The sequence below is a fragment of the Temnothorax americanus genome, unplaced genomic scaffold (genome assembly GCF_048541705.1).
Source record: "Temnothorax americanus isolate GAGA-0224 unplaced genomic scaffold, ASM4854170v1 Scaffold19, whole genome shotgun sequence".
Taxonomy (NCBI): Eukaryota; Metazoa; Arthropoda; class Insecta; order Hymenoptera; family Formicidae; genus Temnothorax; species Temnothorax americanus.
The window spans coordinates 2,701,705-2,723,764 of record NW_027509329.1 but is presented as its reverse complement, the minus strand read 5'-3'; the positions used below and the strand labels follow the sequence as shown (position 1 = coordinate 2,723,764).

Below are 22,060 nucleotides of genomic sequence, written 5' to 3'. Positions count from 1 at the left end.
TATCACGGGATGGAAAATCAAACTTGCCGCTATTTCAAACTTTAATTTTTCGACATGAAAGCGCAATTTACGTCGACTCCTCCATATCTTGTTGTAAAGAACTTGTTTTGAGAGCGAGAAGAAGATAGGGAAGAATCACGAAAAGTTTTAAAAAAAATTACTCAATTACAGATACCAGCACCTGTCGTCAGTTGGAACATCGCACCCAGCATGAACAAGCCGTACAAGTGCAAGGAAATAGAGCCAACCAATATACCACGTCAGTGCCTACGAACGACAGAAAAACTTGGCTCGAGAACTATAGGAGAGGTACGATATCTCTTACGAAAACGTCTATTAAGTAATGTGTAAAAATCCAATTGAAGTTATGCAAAAAGAAACAATTAAAAAAAAACAATAGAAACTATTCAATAAACGTTACGTTCCTACTTTCTTATGTAAATATGCATCTTCTTCACACATATCGTATATCTCGTAATAGAAAGGAATTTAAATATTAAAGAAAAACCGAGAGAAAAGCCCATGGAAAAGTATGGTCTTAATTAATTATGCATTTGAGATACGACATGTATAAATATGCCCGCAGCTTGTGACGGATGCGCGTTGTGACCGTTTCGCTTGCACTTAATGGCAGCTGCGGGCGGTGACGAAATGTAATATACATATTTATCTAAACGACGTGTATGTATCCTGATATATATACCTATTTGCTTTTCTTTCTGGCAATACTGCGCAATTTCTCGGACATGTATAAATAACATTGTCAACATATTTTTATCCGTATCTCTTGAATGTTTTTGAACTGATAAGGACAATTATTTACTATCGCCAAACTTTAAACTTGACTTGAACAAAATATCGATTTGAAAAACATAGCCATTGAGATAAAGAATTATTCCAATGGAAAAGATAAAAAAATCACTAAATGAATTCGCGATACCTATCACACGTTAGACATGTGTATGCTAAAAGTATTGTATGATTTGCAGGCTATAATATGCGAAGCTGTTGGTCTAGACGAGATCATATCTGGCGCTCCCAGATTAGTCGTTGCTCGCGTACCCCTGTGTACCAGCGACATTCGAACTAACAACGCGGTAGACCAGTTGAGGGAAGTGCAATTTCTATCGTGTCTATCCGACCCGAATGTGGCACGTGTCTTAGGGGTCTGCACTGTCGAGCCAGTGCCGTGGACGATCATCGAGTACACGGAACTCGGTGATCTCGCTCATTATCTTCAATATAGTGTACCGCTCACGGGAACGCTCAGGCCAAACTGCAATCTAAAAGCTCTTAGGTAAAATTTTCTTTGAAATAATCTTTATCTGACAATTAACTAAGCTTAGATATCATCTGCATTGCTTGCTTTATAAAAATTTCTCGTATATAAAATAATCTGTTTGACTGTTTTTTTAGTCAAAGTTGTCTACTGTATATGGGGACACAGATAGCATCGGGAATGAGATTCCTTGAATCGAAGAATCTGGTGCACAAGGACTTGGCGGCTAGGAATTGTCTGGTAGGTCGTTCTTACACCGTGAAAGTGACCGATATAGCCATGTGCAGCGATCTTTACAAGAAAGATTACAGCGATATAGGAGGTAGACCACCCGCGCCGATTAGATGGTTACCATGGGAAAGCATTTTATTGGTAAGTATATTTAAAAATTTTTTTTTTTAATGTCTCTATAGTTTTCTTCATCAAGATTATGCCGCAATATTCTATACCATAATTTAGATCCTTAATTTTAATTATAGATTTTTTTGATTAATTTACGAAAATTGAAAAAAATTACCATTTAATCCCGGTTTCCAATATTTTTGTAACGCACATACAAAGTTTAAACTAAAAATCAAATAAAGCAAATTTTTCATATAAAACCGTAAAATCTATTTCTTCTATTATTTATGAAACAAATATTATTCGAGGCTCAACATTTTCATAAAAAAAAAGTTGATTTCGGATTCAATTTTAAATTTGAAATAAATGTATATATTTATATACGTGATAAATCTTAATAGCGCGTCGAGAGTAAACAGCAACAATATTTTAATTTCAGGATAGGTATACATGTTCGAGTAGCATATGGTCTTTTGCCGTGACACTCTGGGAGGTAATGAGTCTGGCTAGGGAAAAGCCCTTTCAACATCTGTCAAATGATCAAGTTATTCAGAATGCCGAGCATATGTATTACGGAGCGGAGCTACAAGTAAGCATCTTATTTGATCACTTTATTCATCAATTAATCATTTCCGAGTCCATCGATTTATCATTAAATTTTGCTTGATAATAGAATGTTAATATATTACAAATTAATCAAATCTTATGCAATCCAACTTCGTACATATTGCACATGTAGTCGTATACTTATTAAAAATAACTCCACGAAGTAATTATATAATTGAAATATTTGTACTTCACACAAAAGCCGCGAATAAAAATTCGGCGAAACTTTTTGCTTATTATTTGCTATTTAACTTCAAACCGAATACCTGTATTTTAGGTATTTCTACCGAAACCAATGATGTGTCCGGAGGAGGTCTATCGGATGATGTGCTCATGCTGGAGAAGAGACGAAACATCGCGACCAACCTTCAAGGATATCTACATGTTCCTGAAGAATATAATAGCGGACTATCGGCCTGGTGCATAAATAATCTTGATTAACTGTGATACGAAATGGCGCGAATCCCCTGGGATGTGAACGACATTGTCGGAAATATTCCGAGTAGGAACGAAGCCGATGGCATGACGCCTCGCGCGAAATCAGATTCTCCAGAAAATGTACAATCGTTAGTTTTAGACATACGTGTATCGGAGGCGCATAGATCTCGTGTCTCCTTATACCTTGCGCAGAAAAACTCGACAAATGAAAAATTGCACGCTGAGCGCAAAGCTCAGTATAGCGATCGGAAATGATATCCCCCGCGGACTCTATATCGCGCGTAATCTGTTTTTCAGACGAGAGCAATGGCGATAACGGACGTCTCGACGGAGCGAATGCCAAACGAGCACGAGGAGAGAGATGTATAATTGACGTATAAGTGTTAGGTTTGTTTTCTTCAGATAATCAAGATCGATAATTTCGCTCTTCAACTCGAGTGTATAATCGCGTCACTTTTGTCTGGACGTTTAATTAAGATTTCATTTTCTAGTCAATACGAATCTTTAATTCTCACGAAAGTGCTATCGTGTACAGTATTCTAATATTAATAACGTGTAATGTACGCTACTATGCTCAGTACTGATAAAGTCTATCCATTTGTACATAAAAATTTAGGTTTTAACGCTAGGTATATAAATGGGAAATTTTTACGGCAGTAAGTGTCACGACGGTTGCTTTTTCTTTTCTTTCATCTCCATACTTTAAATTAGTATGTTTAACTCTTCTGCAAGCCAGACGATATACGGAAATGGCGCTAATAAATTTATTATTATTTTGAGTCTTAAATAAAATTAATGAAGTTGGCTCAAATGTAAAAAAATATCCGTAAAAACAGAATCGCGCAATTTGAAAAGAAGTTAGGAGTTCGAGATTAAATAGCGTGACATAATTTTATTAGCTTACCGTCTTACTACGCCCTAAAAATTTTGGCTTAGTCAACTTGTACATTCGAAGCCCATCGGTAGTAAGTACTTATTATTCCATCGTTCGTTTAAGTTAAAGCTGTACTATGTTAAGAGGTGTAGATCTCAAGTATGTTCTTTGCAAGGACGTAATGTGAACATATCTTCGACCGTTTTTATTTAAGAAACAGAAAATGATGCTAAAAACATCTAGCAATGAGTATCGTGCTTTGGAAGGAATTAATAAAAAGTTAAACAACGCCATATGTTTGTTGGAATTTTAAATTACGGACGCTTGAGCGTATCGATAGCAATACAAAATAAAAATGTTAATAAAGAGATAAAGAATAATAACATAATAATATATATGTATTATATATTTATTTTATTACTACAAAATAATCTTATTTATTTCTACAATTAAATAATATCTGTTATAATCATCTTTACTATATTTTCGATTCATAAATAATATTTTTATATAATTGCTGTTTTAAAATATGTTAATATAAGTCGAATAATAATATGAATATAACAATAAGTTTCACAAAAAAATAGAAACGTTCAAACGTCCTATCCCTTACTTTACAAACTTAAAAGGACTAAATAAGTTTCCAGGTAATCTTTATCGCTATAATTGTTTGTCGATATGTTAATAAGAGCAAGGTTGATATCAATCTCGATGAATGATAAAATCGTTTGTAAAGTGCTTGATAATGAATCAATCTTTTCAATAATAAATTGATCTGAATTGATCCATCTTATGAAAGATGTAATGGAAAAATCTATTTTATCTGATTACCTGATTTGGTTAAGTTTTAATCTTTTAATTGTGAAGTTTAAATCTTTTCGGCTCTCTTACTTGTAGAAACATCTTAATTATGTATATTAATAGTTATTAGCATATTCTACCACTATCTTGAAAAAAAGTTGCTGAAAATAACGATAAACATTTTCTAATAAAAGATCTTCTTTGAAAAGTTAATAATAATTTATTTGTAGACTTATATTTAATTTTCTGTAATCAGTAACGTAATATACAGCTAGTATATTCCTATTTTGCATACTCTAAAAATTTGATTCTCTGTTTTTACAGATGCTTCTCTTTACCTGTTTATTAAATAACTAATTCATATTTTTATTTGCGATATAAAGATACGGTAAATTTGCCGATGTAATTAATTAATTATTATTTAAAATTATTATTTAGAGCAGCAGCACAGGATATGTACATTATATTCACATACTATATATTACGCTATATATAGTACTTACTATAAAATTAATTTTATAATTTTGCACATAATACGCGCAAAAATTTCCACGAATAAAATTCTGATATATAATCTCTGGTATGTCATTTGATGATACTAGATAATGAGACCCGTAGAAGATTGATAAATGAAATTGATAAATCTGTTATGTGATATGTTCTGCAAATCCGCGGATTAATATTACAAAAAATATTTGTTTGACGTGTTAAAGATATGATCAACCATCGTGATTTTAATCTTGCATGGTATATCAAGCAAACAACATCTATAAAAAAGTAACTTTCTTGCATTTACAATTAATATAAAAAAGAAAAAATTATTTATATTTATTAGATATATGTAATGGGCATTTTTAGCGTTAAATATGAGACACAAATATGAATTTATATCTAGATGGCTGCATTTTTTTTCTTAAAAAATGTATTTAATTAAATTAAATAATACTATACGTCGTTAAATTAAAAATTCGGCAGTAAGATTAAAGAAAGAGAAAATGTAAGCTTTAGTTTAAAGTTCAATATTGCATAATTATATAGCAAACACCGTTTTGTGCACTACAACGAACTCTTTCCCCTATGACACAATTGACTTAACAAACTTTCGTTTTTTATCTCCAGTCGACTTATCAATATATTGCAAAAACGTGTTAAAGGATTGCGATGCTGGTACCACATATTTCGAATGGAGTAAATGCAATAAGCGCACGAGAAATGAATTCAAATCTCTCAAAGCCAAATATGTCATTAGAATCGTGAAAATGTCAACAAATTAATAAACGGCGATACGCGAGTCAGTCTCTCAAAGCCTCGTTACAGCTCCACCTATCCTAAGAATATGTGATTATCTATTGAATGACGAATTGTAGAGGCTTGAATCAGCGTTATCTGACATCACGTAATGATAAAGACAGATAACAAAACTAAATAAAGTGAGCTCGCGTTACAACGGGTCTTTCTGGCCGTGTGTGCGTGCCATTTACCCAAACGTGTGTGTATGTGTGTTCGTAACGCATATCGCCTGCGTTCATATAATGGTAGCAGCCGGGAACGTGAGACCATTGAATCGCCGGCTGTCAGAATCGTACGCTACTCCGACACCTCTACTCGCCGAAAAAATGAGGTCCTGCACGCTTATATTCGTCGCTCTCGCGACCGTCCTGCTCTGCATTGGTAAGTGATCATCTTTTATATGAAATAAAAAATTATAACACACTAATATATATTTTCGAAACACTATGTGTCATAGATTTTTATACACATGAGATTTAAAAAGAGGAAGATTGATTTCATACGCACTAAATTATATTATCTAACTCCAAAACTATTATTTAATTGTAATGCTAATAAAGTTTTTTTTTCATTAATTCAAAACCTTTTGTTTAATATCAAAATTAAAATGTGTTCCGGCATCCGTACGAAACGCTCGCCACAATTCGCTCATTTCGCAGATCATCTCGAACGCTCTCGAAACGAAACGCTTGGCTTAAGGTAGTTGTATCGCGACAGTATTAGTCAAAAATAATCACACTGCAATACGATAATGCGGATAATGCACGGAAAACTCTACTTATCTGTGTAAAACTTTTGACTGAGCTTGTACTGTTTTTACTGTTTTCACTCGCGTCAGTAATGTCAGTATACCATCGAGATTAACTCGCGACGCTCGCGTTAGTATGCTATCGAGGTTATTTTGAATAAATAGAAGAAATAGAAGCGGAAATATCTGTTGAACATTATACAAAGAAAGATTAATGAAAAAAAAAGTATTAAAGAAAAAACATAAAGCTTTAGCGGCAATGTCTGAACTACATATATATTTAATCTTCATATGCGCAGTGTTGCAAGATTTTTACAGGTTAGCTGTCGTATGCGTCTACCGCCTTGAGAAATTGTGTACTTTGTGTAACAATTGCTTCAAAACTAAATAGATATGGGTCTTGTACTTTTGTAAGAATATTTTTACAAGTCTCTTTTGTCATCTCTTTGTTTTTCATTAAAATCCTATGAGTAGTTTGATCGCTACAATTACAAACGTGATATAAAAAGCCGTTTTCGTCCTACGATACATGTAAAAAGTGCTAAGTTTGATTTCCATTATTTCAACTTTGGTATAGTCAAGCTTTTTCTACTTGCACGTGTGTGTAGAGCGTGTTTACATTAATATGCTGTTCAAATTTTAAAAGGTTCCTATGAAAATGGGTTTTGTGACACAACTATACCTTAACGGTCGAAGATGTATTCGGTCGCTTCGATCGACTAACGGCCGGCTAATTCGTCCTCTAGCTTTCGTTCGAGTCGGTCGTGCGCAAAGTTACCTCTGTACTTTCGCGGCTACTTGTAACAGACATCGAGTTTAACTGACGGCGGATATTAAACGTTTTGATAAATCAATTTTGAGTGAATTCGTACGAGTGCCACTCCCGCCTGACCGTCGAGTCCTTATCCAAAGGCTGTACTAGTCGCTTGCCGACTTTTTGGAGCCGGAACGAAATGTAAAGTTTTATTACTTTAGATGGATATTTAAATTACCCGAATGTCTCGTTATATACCGTCTTTTATTTTTATAATTTCTTTTTGCTGTTATATATTTCTTTCATTCTTAGAACATTATGTTTTTTTAATCGTATAAAAGAGATAGTTAACCTATTTTTTCTGATAAATACATTAAGTTGCATTAATTTTTAGATGCTTGTATAGGTATTGAGATAAATTAAAATTAAAATTTGTGTGTGGTGTGTGTGTGCTATGTAAATTTATTTCTTTAGGCCTTGAATCCTTATCTATCGCGTGTGTGTTTTTCTATATATACCTATAGCAAAAATTTTATCTAATCCAAATAGTTAATATTTAACCTTGTATGACAGAAATACTATTTGACTGCACTAATGCAGAAAATACATGTTTACTTTTACAATACCTTTTATGAAAGAAAACTACACTATTTGACTGCATCAATGCATAAAATACATGTTTCCTTTCAAAATATCCTGTTATACCTTTTATACCTGACCTATATAGTTTTTGATCATCGGTGCAAAGGAAAATGTTCGAATCTTAGACGCATTTCAACAAAATCACGAATTTGTTTCCAGAATATGCCAAAGCACAAGAAATATGTCCCCAAGAGAACTGTATTGTACCTGACGAGTGCGAGGAATTGGTAAAAAGTGATACTTCATGCCAGCAACAGGGTACATTGTGCTGCAGCGTAGGTAAGTTCGCATTTTATAGAATATTACCACATCGCTATATTTACAAAATTAAAATGTGATTATAAAAAGAAACAGAGGTCATATCATAGAGACTTCTGCACATCGATCAAATTCATGAATCAAAGTATCGCGTGTATTTTTTATGATATTTAAAAACCAATATCTTTTATATTTATATTTTATATTGTATTAACGTACACTTATTGTCAATCCTTTCGCATAAATAAACGCAATAATAGTTATTTGTGCAACAAGCCGCGTGCAACAAGGCGCCTTCGGCTCGTGCGTCAACTCCGCACCCGCGTAAATTTTCATCATTACGCACGGTAGCACACCCTATTTTATGTTGCAAGTGCGTGAAAAGTGGTCTATCACGCACGCGTAGCGTGCGCAATAGGCCACTTTCTATGCACGTGTGTTACATAAATATATTAGTTAATTAATAAATATATTTTCGCGACATATATATGATATACAGATCAGCAGATCAGGATACTTTCATGGAATTCACTTTGCCACATTATAAATTTCGAAAACGTCCAACAAATTAATTTATATAACACTTTCACGCGTCGAGTTGTACACCGTATGCGCGATTTCTCATTTCTACCTGATTTCTATCCAATGACATTTTTTATCATATAAACACAGATTCATATCTCGAAAATTTATTTTTTGAGAACTCTCGTGACATTCATTAATTTCTAGCAATATCTTGATTTTTAGAACAAACGACTAAATTAAAGAACATTAAAGTTTCTTCCTGTTATGTAACAATAAAGCCTATGAAAAAGTCATTCCTTTGACCTGTTACGGAAAGAGCGTTTCTTCTTTATCATTAATCAATAAATTTTTTTTAATTAATAAATTCTTTACCATTACAGTTAAATCGGAATTCAGAACTCATTGCCGTCACCATGGTGGAATCTGCGCGAACTCGTGTCCTCCGAACCTGAAGCACGAAACGGATGACTGTACAGACGGTCAAGTCTGTTGCGTTTTGGTTTAGATATAACTAATAAATAAATAACTAAAACATTAGTAACTACCCAATGGATAATCTCACCCTAGTTGCAACTATTAAGTCCTAATTTAATTATAACACAACAAAATGTCAAAAGAATAGTTTATAGCGTTTAGCATTTTTAATTTTCTAATACGACAAGAAGTACATATCATCTAATCCTCGTTGGGAAAAACCTGTTTTTTCCCAATAAAAATGCGTATTGTATATTCAAACATATATTGCATATATATAAAAGAATTTTATTTCATTAATAAAAATTTCTTATAAGTAATGAATTGTCACAATTATTTTGATCCAGCTAGATCTGTTTTTCCCTCGATAATATCATGATTATCAATATATCAACAGCAGCATATATAATCAGTCAGGAATTAAACTCTATCGCATGAAAACTCATCCAAAAATTGTATACATAATGTTAAATTATAGATTAAAACAAGCTATGTCGAGAGACAGTATTCATGATATAATCTGCATTTTTCGTCGTTTTCTTATACAATTATTTTTTAATAAATTGCCAAATCTCAAATTAAGCTTTTCATCGATAGTGTTATTAGTAGAAAAACTAGAAACCATTTTCGGTAAAATATTCCTCGATCTTACATTCCTCGAACAATCATAATTTGAAAGGTAAGTCAGAAAGAGAAAAGGGCAAGAAAACAAAGAAAAGGAGAGAAGGTAAGCGGGATATACCGCGAAGTTTTATCCGGAAAGAAAAGTTGCCCGGAGCGGAGACGAGCTGAGACGGTTGACAAGAGGTCGGTCAAGGAACAACATGTACAAGAGAGGCGGCCAAAAGAAGGACAGAAACAAGTGAGTAAGGGGAGTAAGAGAAAAAAAAAGAAGAAAGAAGAAGGTGTACGAGGGGAAGGGTATGCTTCGCCATGGGCAATGCAGCCAGAACGTAGGATAATACGTATGGTATATATATATATATATATATATATATATATATATATATATATATATATATACCGCTTACCTTCTAGATATATATATATATATATATATATATATATATATATCTGCACATACAAAACGGTATTGGTTAGCCCTCGACGATCAAGAATCATGTAGGAGAGAAAAAGAGAAGAGGCAACATAAAATATACAAAATTAATATGTTCGCCTCATTTTATTTGCGAATATAATTGACATTTTTATATTTTTTAAATTTTCTTTTGCAGTAATTATTTTTAAAAATAATAAATCAGAAGGAACGAAGATGAGTTGTAAAAGTAAGAGATGAGATTTTTTAATTTGACGAATTATACGTAATCGTACGGATATATAAATATACTAGCATGCCCCGTCAGGGCTTCGCCCCGAAGAACATGTGTATTAAGACACGCAAATAGTCTCTCTCTCTCATTTTTTTAAGCCAATTTCCAAAAAAATCAGTAATAAAAAATTATACACTTTAACATTCGATCAAATATTTCCCGAAAAATTTGAAAAATTTTTGATACCGATTTTCAAAAAGATAAGTGTTAACGTATATTTACATTTTACGCCAATAGATTTCCACATCACCCTTGAGGTACTATTTTAAATGCGTTTTTTTTTAAGTGGTTAAGACACTTACCGATTAGCGACATCATCTTTTGGTTTACCCTGGCGTTTTTTAAGGAAATTTTGAGATTGCTCGCTCACAATAAACGAGTAAGCAATCTCAAAAATCCCTAAAAAATATATATTGTTTATAAATAAGTTTTCATATATTTTTGATAAAAAGCGATATTAAGAAATTCGTGAAAACACCAAAAAGATCGGTAATGAAAAACTATACAGTTTATAGCACTCCCCGGGAAATTCTACCTCTGTTTTAAATACAATTCTTTAAAAGTCGATAAATTATTTCCAGAAAAATTCGTGAAACTTCTGATAGCGGTTTCCAAAAAGATTGATAACAAAAAATTATATACTTGATAGCACTTTCCGGTAAATTCAACTCCTACTTTATGTACAATTCTTTGAGATTCGGTCATTCAAAACCGGTTTCCAAAAAGATCGGTAACGAAAAATAGTACACTTTATAGCACCCCCCGGGAAATTCTACCCGTACTTCATGTATAATTCTTTGAGATTCAATCAATTATTTCCCGAAAAATTGGAAAAATTAAAAAAAACCGGTTTCCGAAAAAATCAATAACAAAAACTGTACACATCATGGCGCTCTCCAAAAAATTCTACCCCTACTTCATATACAATTCTTTAAAATTCGGTCAATTAATTGGTAACGAAAAACTAATACACATAGTGGCACTCCCAGGAAAATTCTATTCCTATTTCATATACTTTTGGTAAAAATTCGGTTCAGGAGTTTGGGCTGACGGTTGATGAGTGAGTGAGTGAGTCAGTCAGAATATCTTCCTTTATATATATATATTAATTGCCCAAATCTAAAAATGAAACCGTACGAACTTTCAGCGCAAAGATGAAAATAAAAAAAACTTTGCGCATTCCGTCCTTTCAATACAACTCATTCTATAACGTACTAGAGAGTATGTGGTATGTGGCAAATGAGAAAGCAGGTATAAAACTGAAGTAGATAACACGATAATTACGACGATGAGGGAGACAAGTTGGAAAATGAAATACGTTAAAAGGTCGCGAGAGAGTCGTTGACATTTCCATCGGACCGCAATATCGCCATACTCAATTTTGTTTGAAATTTCTCCTACTATTTCTGTTATAACGAGCGCAATTGAAAAATATGCGAAGGGGAAAAAGAAAAAGCACAAGAGTTGTGTCGCCGCGGGCGTTACGGGCAGATGCCAATATGACGCGGTACACGCACGTACAAGCGCAAGAGAGCCGTTTCGGCTGGCCCGGGGGTAAAAGCGCATAATATTACGCAGCGGAACAAGAAGAAGCTCATCCCTTCCACGACTCGCCCGCCCGCAGCATCAGCGAGAAGGACACCCTCAGGGTTACTCGGAGCCGAAGATACGAGAAGCACCAGCAACTTCAACGAGACTGCGATAACGAAACGGCGATAACATATTATCTCTGCCGCGCGTGTGCGCGCATACATACACATACACATGTACACACATACATACTTACACATACGAGTACTTTAAGGAGCGAAACGGAATAAAGTACCGGTGAAGAACTTTGAAAGTAAATTTCGCAAAACGCACGCGGTAACGCCCGCGGTGGGTAGATTATCCTAATCTCATTATTTTTCTTGCGATAAATGATGCCATCAAGCAAGTAGAATGCGAAGTTCAAGAAGAAGGGGGAGGAGGAGGAGGAGGAGGAGGTGGTGGCGCAGCCCCGCCGCGAGCGATGCAGGCAAATGCCGGCGATGTGATGGTACCCACGTACCTCCTGCCTTGCCTTGTCTTGCCTGCATGCATGCACGTGCATGCATGCCCCCCTACATGTACATATTAAAATATGTATATACGTATACGCGAGTCGTTTCGGTTGGCCCGCGGGTAAAGGCGCGGGATCGCGCGACGTGGGAGAAAAAGAAAGACGCCCGTCTTCCCCTTTCTTCTTTTCGCGTTCATCCCTATCGTTGTGCGCGAGGAGATGCCCCCGGGGGTAGACGCGCGGTACTCTACACCCCACTACAGTGAAGTAGTGCGGTGGTGGTACGGTCGTTCCGCTGCGGGCGCGGAAACGAGAGAAGATAGCGGCGAGCTTCGTCCTCTCCACTTTCGTGTCCCAGTGAGAGAGGTGGTCGAAGAGGGCGAGTCAGGAGCGGGGAAAGGAGGGGAAAGAGAGAAAGAGAGGGATCTATGTTGCCCCGAAGATATCCAGCGAGACAATGCGCTCCGTGACGCCTCGGGCGACTCCGAGGCAGACCGTAGTTCTCCCTCGTTTTCTGCTCCCTCTTTCCGTCCTGGCCTCTGGCGATTCTTCGCCCTTCCGTCTCGCTCGTTCTTTCCCTCTCCTTCCTCTCTTTCTCGTTTTCTTCTCTCGGGCAGCTTCTCTCTCTTCCTCGCCCGCTCCGAGGCCCTTTCCGTTCGCTATTTACATGAACTTTTACTGATATTGAAATTATTCTATATATATAAAATATACTGGATGTCTATATATAGGTGTAACACCCATAGGTGAGTAAATAGAGAGGATTAATCTGTGTGTGTGTGTGAATAGAAAAATCCTATATTGTTTTGTGATTTTTGCAATAAATAATGAGAAATTAATTAATAACGATCTGCGAATCAGTGTGCGTCCGCGCGATTCGGCGAGAAGAGACAGCCCAGCGTTTACGGTTGCTAAGCATGCGGCGAGGTATTAAGAGAAGTGCTCTGTAAGTAAACAACAACGGCTATGCACGAATGACGTGTGACGCTAAAAATCTTCGCGCGTAGCAACCGCAATGTAAACGTTAGACTATCTCTTCTCGCCGAATAGCGCGAACGCACGCTAATTCACGGATCTTTATTAATTAATTTCTCATTATTTATTGTTATGTTTTCAAAAAGGTATAGAACTTTTCTATTTAGCTTAATCCGCTCTACTTACCCACGATAGGTGTTACACCTATTATCAAATCCTGCATGTATACACAGAGATGTATGTAATACCTAGAAAATTAAATTCTCTTTTAAAACGATTATGTTATAGGAATAGAGAAAACAAGTGTCGGTTAACGTTTGACATATAATTAGAACAATTGATTTATAAATCTACCAGATATTTATTTTAATTTGCGTGCAAGATCGTGAAGACACGAATATACAAGCACTATTCACCCTAATTTCTTTCAAGATGCCTGCTTATTAACGAAATGGTCGTTTAATCTCACATCTAAATACGGCTGGATTATTACGCGTCGTTTTCGGTGGCCTTATTCGGTCCTCACTTTGTTTCTCTCGGCATTCCCGGCACGTCATTACTTCTCTCTGAATCTCCGCGGCTGTCTCCGTCGTGTTTCCACGACGTAAAATTTCTAGAATGTCACCCCAATTGCAATAAAGCGTCCTTCTTTGCCGCCGGCCCGCCCCGCTCTTGCCTCCCTAACATAGCCTCCTCCTCCTTCATCTCCCTCTGCGACGCTCTCTCCTAGTGCACGCTCGCTTGGAGGGAGTAACGATGCCCCGGAGCGGGCCTCCGCGGCGCGGCACCGTGGTAACGATAAGCAACGAAATGAAATATTAATGAAGTACCTGAGCGCACGTCCATTTTTCGCGGGCGTCTCACCACCAGCGCCCCGGGTGCCGAAGAAAAAGTCGGCCGCCTCATCGGAAGTAAAAGAATCATCGCTAGATAATAGAAGAGGAACAATAAGAAACGCTACGTCATCCTCGTAACATCTAGAGAGATTGCAATTTTTTTTCGATTTAACAATACCACAGCTTATCGAGGAAATCTTGATTGTGTGTGTGTGTGTGTGTGTGTGTGTGTGTGTGTGTGTGTGTGTGTGTGTGTGTGTGTGTGTGTGTGTGTGTGTGTGTGTGTGTGTGTGTGTGTGTGTGTGTGTGTGTGTGTGTGTGTGTGTGTGTGTGTGTGTGTGTGTGTGTGTGTGTGTGTGTGTGTGTGTGTGTGTGTGCTTTAATTTTCTAGAATCTTATCTCTGCAATAAAAGCGGGTAAACAGGGTATAGAATTTTTATATTATTATTAATTTCTTTCATTTTTACGTTTAACATTTTTTCATTGTCACATTTTTGCCATTAAAATTATTTGAAAAACTTCCAATGAAAGATGATCGAAATGTTGTGTTATGTTTTAATTTAAATTATGTTGAGGAAAGAGAGGAAGAGAGAGAGGAACGTAACGAGAAACAATGATAAAAAAAAATACACTTTGTTACAATTGAGTTATTCTAAAATTTTATATTTTTTTGAAAATGGACCAAATTCAACCTCAAGGATTTAAAGAAAAATTAGGCATAAAGATCACTAATCTTTGCATCTTCTACTAATCTATCGATTAAAACTTCTTATATCATTATCAAACTTATTTATGCATTTATATATGCACTCGCATAACGAGAATGTTATGAATGCGCCTAGTTACGACAGTCTCTTCAAGCCCCGTCTCTTGCGAGGGTAAAACGATCACATCCCGATTATAACTGGCCGGTAATAACGCACCGCCTGCGTTCAGCCCTTCAGCGGAATTCGAGCGCCACGTTTTTGCGAAACAATGTATAGAAAATAACCCATTGCGCACCTTTGCCGCCGCCGCCGCCGCCGCCCCTGCGGTGCATGTCAGCGTTGGTTGCATTGCGATGAATACGAAAATACCCGGGGCAACTCCCTAATTGCAGTGAGAGGCAAACGAACGGAGGGAAAAAGAAACGAGAATAAAACAAGGGGAATAAGAGAAATAAAGAGAGAGATAAAGAAGAGAGCGAAGAGAGAGAGAAAAGTAGAGAAAGTTACAAAGAGAAACTATGATAGAAACGGGTGAGAAGAGGAGGAAAAGTGATCTATTCGTTCTTTTTAGCAATACTTCCAGCGCTCTCCTTCTCACTCTTTCTCACCTTCGACGTTCCGTTGCTTCGTATATCTCCGCGGTGTACCATGTACTCACCTTCGTTCCATCTCTTCTCCCGTTTCCCCTCCTCTCTCCCCCCGACCCCCCCCCTCTCTCTCTCTCTTTCTCTTTTTCTTTCCCCTTCGCCCGATACTCGGTGTGTCTCTCCTCCGTCGTGTGCGACCGTGCGCGCGGACGTGTGCTTCGAAGCGGTCGAACGCCCCCGCGAGCCAACATGGACCAGCACCTTCTTCGTGTATCGCCGTCTCGCTCGATCTTCACGATCCTCACGAGTCGCCGCGGGACTCGTTGCCTACGAGCGAACACCGAACGCGGACGAAAGAGGAAAGCAAAACGGTCCGACGATATATACGAACGGCGCATGGGTGCACTTCTCGATACTTTACGTCGATATAAATAATATCGAGATACGCCGCAACTGATACGGTCGTAAGAACAAAATTAAGATGTAATATTAATTTAATTCTAATTTAAATCTATAAGCGCGCGCCCTCGTTCTTTATCTCTCGCTGAAGAAAATCATCGGCTTTATAAGGTAGAACGCGTATTTCATTTCTTTCCACAATTACCATTACCGGAAAAAAATTTGATCTTTCTCCATGCACAATTTGAACACTATAAGTAAGATTAATTCCGTACGTTACTTAATCGAAAGCGGTAGGTAATACGCGTCACTCAACGCCCGCAATATTTTTGCCTTTATGAACCTGCCGTGATTACCTTTCATTGCTTAATAGCACATTTTCGGCAATATATACGAACGCGATAATAGTATACGAACTATCGACATCACCGGCTCGGGATAAATTAGGAAAAAAATAAACCAGCGTCAAAAGGCTTTGCTCACCGCGACGCTCGCGGGCAGCGCGAGTTGGTTAGATTATACCGAACACTTTTCAGGCTTGAACTCGCTTGATTACCGTAAGCGAAGAGCGCGCGCTGACTTTTACTGATGTGCGGAATGCTACGGTACGCACCCAGGGAAAAGCAGAACTTTGACGCTCGCATGTAAATCTTATTTGCGAAAGGTGCGCAAAAGTGTTAGCGGGCATAAAACCGCCACGGTGAGGGAGTCAGCGGTGGGTCAGCATGGTGGCACTTAATGGAGTGGTTATAGGAGAATTATTAGACGAGAGCCTGAGATTAATTGCGGTTAAGCCTCCTCGTTAAAGCCGTCTGAATGAATTGAAATATAGCCCACGGTGACGATAAAGCAACGTTGTATTAATACACTATAATTTCCACACTCGTAAAGAATATTTCTTTATTAAATTGTAGTCGCGCGCGCGTATAAACATCGTTTCCCCCCTACACGGTCTTTCAAATAACGTCAAATATCTTTACGAAAAATTTCATCGGTGCTGTATTGAAATCTTTACCCTAGTATAAGAATGAAACATCAAAAAATGATGAAAAAAGAGCACGCAAATAAAAATTAAAATACTGCTGTTGTGATAAACTTTTCACACGCCTTCAAATGTCAATACACGGAGAGAATTTTCTCTTAAAATTTACACTGAAATCATGGCAGTTGTAGAGACAACATGTACTACAAAGAATTTTATGCGAGCTATTCTGATTAATATCTACCATAATGTAAAATATTAATATCTATTACATTAAAATATAAAATGTGTTTGATTAATTTTATTAAAATATATCCAGGAAATTTCAATAATTTTTCAAAAATTACCAATTTGCTTGGTAATTTTTATCACGTTGTTTGTACCTAAAATGTCTTTTGTATATATTTCAAAAATTCCTTGGTTGCCAAGTTATCCTAAGTTTGTAGTGAATTCTCTCCGTGATATCTATTCCGTTTCTTTCATAAATTCTCGTCCTTAAATTGCTAATTTAAATCTATTCAACAACAATTTCATTTCATCAATTGTAGCTAAAATTAGTATTAAAAGCGTTCAGTAATAAAACACACACAATTACGCATTGCCATACATTATTTTAAGTACAACCTGCACACAGGAAATAATATTGAAATAACATTCACATTACAAGATCAATGGAAACTCAGTGATTTGTTAAAAACATACTATAATGTGCTGTTAGTTAATTCTATAAAATAATTCCCTGGAGGAGAGCGGCCAATTATGCCTCGTTGAACACACACACATTCAATGCTTTAGTTTCCGCTATAAAATTTACTGATAACAGTGAAATTGGGTACCCATAAAATAATTCGGTCAGATAAATTATGTAATCAGATAAGTAATATATATATATATATTCTCGTGTAAATCAAGAGCAACTTTAATGAAGTTACATACGCAAATAAAACAACACTGAGACAATAATTCAGATCTGCATTAAGTCTCACAAATACGCGCTATTAACACAAATGATAAGCGCATTCGATGGCAAGGTCGCGTTCGACCGAGAACATTTCAGCCTTTCCCCGCGCAGGCCCCGCGTGTTCCACGGTTCTCGTAGAGGCAGAAAGGCCCGCTGGAGATGTTTAATAGGCATTGTTGGCGAAGTCCGATCGCGCCTAGGTGGGAGTCGAGGCCCGGAGCACATCCCACGGCCATCTAGGCGAGTTGCCTCGTTGCCTGCGCCTTTCTCAGGGAGCGTTCTCTACCTTACGTAAGTTTGCGCAGGATAAACGAGGACGAGCGGCGCGACAGCGGGATGGAAGATCCGAAGTGAAGGAGGAAAGAGAGGAAAGTAGAACGAGACCGGGAGAGGGGAAGACGGGAAGAGCGGATGAACGAGCGGAGAAGGTGGATAGCGGAAGAAAGGAAAGGGTAAGAGAAAGAGAGCGGCGGCCAGCGGTAGAAGGGGAGATGAAAGGTGAGCTATGTCGAAGGAGAGAAAGACCGCAGGGGTCGTCTGGGATCTTCTAAAAATGATTCACAGCCTCCGGTAATTTACATTCGCTTGCGTGGGTGATCGTCGACTCGGGGAGGGTCGCAGGGAAGAATAGGGAGGGGGAGAGGGGCCGCCGGCTAAACTCTCCTCTCTGCCGACTGCCATCGAAAAGGTTAAACATACACCCACCAGAGGTCACGTAACCATCGAAGAGAAAGACCGCTCAAGCTACCTCCCCCACTTCGGCCGGTCGTGTACGTGTACTTTGCGCATGCAAAGCGATGCATGGCCTGCGAGGACAAAAGGGAAGGAGAGAGAAATCCACTTGGATCCCGGACTGATTGGCGGGTCACGCGTAAGAGATTTACGGAAATTGATTCGAGTGAGAGAAGCGGAGTTATCGGCGTTTTTATATTATCGATCCCAAAAGTCCCCGCGCTTGTAACCCAGTATAAATTGCGAGGTTTTTCTCATCTTCAGAAATTATATTTCCCTTGAGTTAAATCTCAAAGAAATAGACCAAAAATCTTACTTCTCAATTAACTTTATCTCAATTATACAGAGTTAACAGAAATTTAATTCAAAAACTCATCATGTATCAAGATAATTAAATATTAAAAACATTAGTAAAAAAAACGGATTCTTCTCTTTTTTTGCGCTAAGGCAGATTCGATACAGTTTGCCATAGAATCCATTATAAGAACCTTCTGATTCTAAAATGCGTGCTCTATACGCAGAATCTGCTTAGCGATTTGTAAAAAAAACCGTCGTCTATATACGGGAGAATAAAAGATGTAGGAGACAACGAAAAGCAAGCCAAGTTGGGGGGGGGGCAGGAAAGAGAGGGGGAGAAAGCGAGGGAAGGAAATGAATAAGAGCTGGACGGATAGGTGGAGGAGCGCGAAGCTCTCGCCTTCGGCACGGCACGACCCGTTTCAGAGACACGTAGGTTCAAACCAGAGGGCGAAGAAGAGCAGGGCGATGGGAGAGAGCGAAAGAGAGAGGGAGGGAGAAGGCTTCACCCTAAAATATGTGAACCCACGGGCAATACTCGGACTCTTCTCGTTACATCCCGCTGGATGCTCCGGGCGTATACCGGTCCGCCATGCCGGCAGAGAGTCTGTATATCGTATGATACAAAAACATCGCATTATTTTCCTCTCTCTCTGGACCGGAGCGCGCAAGCCTCTCCTCCCGTCTCCTTCTTACTCTTCTGCTCCGCGAGGCGCCCGCGGGCATGTGACCACCATTATGCCCGTCCTCCTTCTCTTGTCCCGACCTCCCCCTTGCTGCCTCCTTCTCTCGTCCACCTCCGCAACCTCCTTCCTTCCTTCCTTCGTCTTGTTCACTTCCCATCTCGCCGTTAGGATATCTCTTCTGCCTCAAATTACGTATCCGCTAAACGAGTCGAGACGAAAGCGCTGCTTGCCGGTAACCGGCTAATTAATTGCGACATAATGCTCGCCATGAAACGGATCCCTGCTGCGCGTGTTTCCGGATCTCGATTTCTTTTTCAGGAATTATAATTTAGCGTGAAAGGCCTTATCACGTTACGACAATAAAACTTTGCTCTACACGAAAGATAGTGTCGGCGAAAAATATGTATAAGAATTAATTAAACTGTAAGAATTAATTAAAAATGAGCTAATGACACGAACTAACTGGTTACACAAGCTGAGACAAAGAATGATTGTTAAACGCTACATTATATATGAATGATTACTTTTGCCTGTCGTGCTGAAATCCATTTCGGAATATGTTACTTTAGAAGATCGATCGATCTATCTATCCGTCATGTTTAGGCAGTGCTTACTTTGTGAATTGAGCGTCTACATCTGTCTTCTCACATTCAGGCGTGATGAAACGTAATGTTATCAATCATAGTATAAAGTTCTTGCTGGGGTGTCACTTGTGTTGTTCCTTTTCCATTCGAGTATTCAGCAAAGTCAGTAAATCAAAAATACTAACACTGCTTAATATTTCATTATTGTTTACTGAAATACACATAAATAAATTTTTACCTGACATTATCACTTAGAGAAAACTTGACATTTTTGCTTTGACATTTCTGCTTCGACATTTTCAGAGGAAACTCTAAATCTAAATTCATCAACAAAATTGTTATTAAAAATTTAACTCAATTTAATAAATCTTCTGCTCTTTATATATAATATGATGTATAGATAACTATAACATATGCACACAATTATATGAAATTATACACAAGAGAAAGACAGAATATGTAGACACGCGTTCGCGCTACGCGTTTTCCAAAAGCGAGGAACCGTCGTCCAAGAAGATTTGGAACGTCCCGTAATCGGCCGGCGGGCATATCGCCTAAGGCCAACGGCGGGGACCAGCCGCGAACGCGACCCAGGCAACGAACGTTAAAATGAGTCTCGAAATGGGCAAAGTCGCTCTTCTCCCGTCCCGCCCCGTTGGCCGGATCAACATACATATATACGAGCGTCACTTTGTCCCTGACGAAGTTGGCGTTTACGTATGCGAGCAACATCGTCCGGTGGGTTTGGAAGTGCCCGAGGCATTCTGGAACGATGTTGTCGGCCGTGGCCGTTTTGGCCCCGGGGCACCTCGAATACGACAGAGACCGAGGTTCCCGAGCCGCGCTTGGTTCCCCTTATATCGGCTCTCGCCAACTGCTCCATTATTCTCGATGGCCGATGGCCAATCGTATGGACGAGGTATACCGATTGTAGTTTTACGAAGACGAAATTCCCCGGTCGACGTTGAAAATGTTTCGGTTATTCGACGATAATGTCGACGCACAGGTGCGCCGAATTGTTCCCCAAATTTCGTAACTTTTATTTTAGCGCGATTTTTTCTATTCCTAAGTTACATGATATCATCTTTATATTGTGTATTCAATGAATCGAACTATACCATCGCCCATCGCCCTTAGGGCAAGCATAATTTTGATCACCTGAAGAAAAATTATTGACAATATTACTTTAACGGCTGATGTGAGTGGATGTCGTTTGCAGAGGTCATACTCTGTGTGGTCAAGAGATTTATCGAATATATCTACCTATTCTTGTTCTGGTACTTACGTAATTGTATAAGTATAAATATCTAGCAGCTTGATAATAGCTACATTCTAATTGACGCTTAACCAAATTCACCAATTTTTAATGAACGCTAACGTAACATTTATTAAAATTTCAATCTTATAAATTCATTAATATATCATTACATTATATATATATAGCAATAAATATATATTTATTATCTATGAATATAACAAATAATATATATTTATTACCTATAAATATATTAATGCAAAATTATAGCTAAAAATATTGCATTATATCTGATTTCTATAAAGTATAGATTATTCAGTAAAATTTAGCAATGTAAAATAATTACTGGCTTAACGTTATAGATAGAATTTTGTTGCAAGATTAATAACAAATCGTAGATGGTTTAAAAATGGATTTAAAAGTCGACACACACAAAACGACAAAAACTTCTATTCGCAGAAGACACATATAGAAATGATAAACGTATCGGATAACAATCGCTATATCTTACACAAACGGTCAAAATGCACGATCGGATCGGAGGGGGTTGAAACCTGCGCGGCGCGGCGTGCGGCAGTGCGATTCGAGTGGAGAGAATCGTCGCAAGCTCGGGGCGGTTGCCAAAACGCCGCGAGCGCACACGGGACAAAGACGAG

General features: G+C 37.8%; 2 protein-coding genes and 1 long non-coding RNA gene across 7 annotated transcripts in view; 2 read left to right on the top strand and 1 right to left on the bottom strand.

Annotated features, from left to right (window-relative positions):
* LOC143896526 (discoidin domain-containing receptor 2) overlaps positions 1 to 3,895 on the top strand; it is a 116,117-nt gene extending 112,222 nt beyond the window's left edge. For all 4 annotated transcript variants that reach the window (XM_077404430.1, XM_077404431.1, XM_077404429.1 and 1 more), the window contains 5 exons: positions 172 to 309; positions 990 to 1,297; positions 1,417 to 1,651; positions 2,061 to 2,210; positions 2,505 to 3,895. In XM_077404430.1, coding sequence (XP_077260556.1) covers positions 172 to 309; positions 990 to 1,297; positions 1,417 to 1,651; positions 2,061 to 2,210; positions 2,505 to 2,654 — 981 coding nt within the window. In that variant the 3' untranslated portion in view covers positions 2,655 to 3,895. The remainder of the gene's footprint in view (positions 1 to 171; positions 310 to 989; positions 1,298 to 1,416; positions 1,652 to 2,060; positions 2,211 to 2,504) is intronic.
* LOC143896528 (uncharacterized) overlaps positions 1 to 22,060 on the bottom strand; it is a 201,236-nt gene that overhangs the window by 149,487 nt on the left and 29,689 nt on the right. The window lies entirely within an intron of this gene.
* On the top strand, positions 5,853 to 9,292 carry LOC143896633 (uncharacterized). The gene is made up of 3 exons (XM_077404583.1): positions 5,853 to 6,011; positions 7,934 to 8,053; positions 8,938 to 9,292. The coding sequence occupies exons 1-3, from the start codon at positions 5,873 to 5,875 to the stop codon at positions 9,060 to 9,062; spliced, it is 384 nt and encodes a 127-aa protein (XP_077260709.1). The 5' UTR covers positions 5,853 to 5,872; the 3' UTR covers positions 9,063 to 9,292.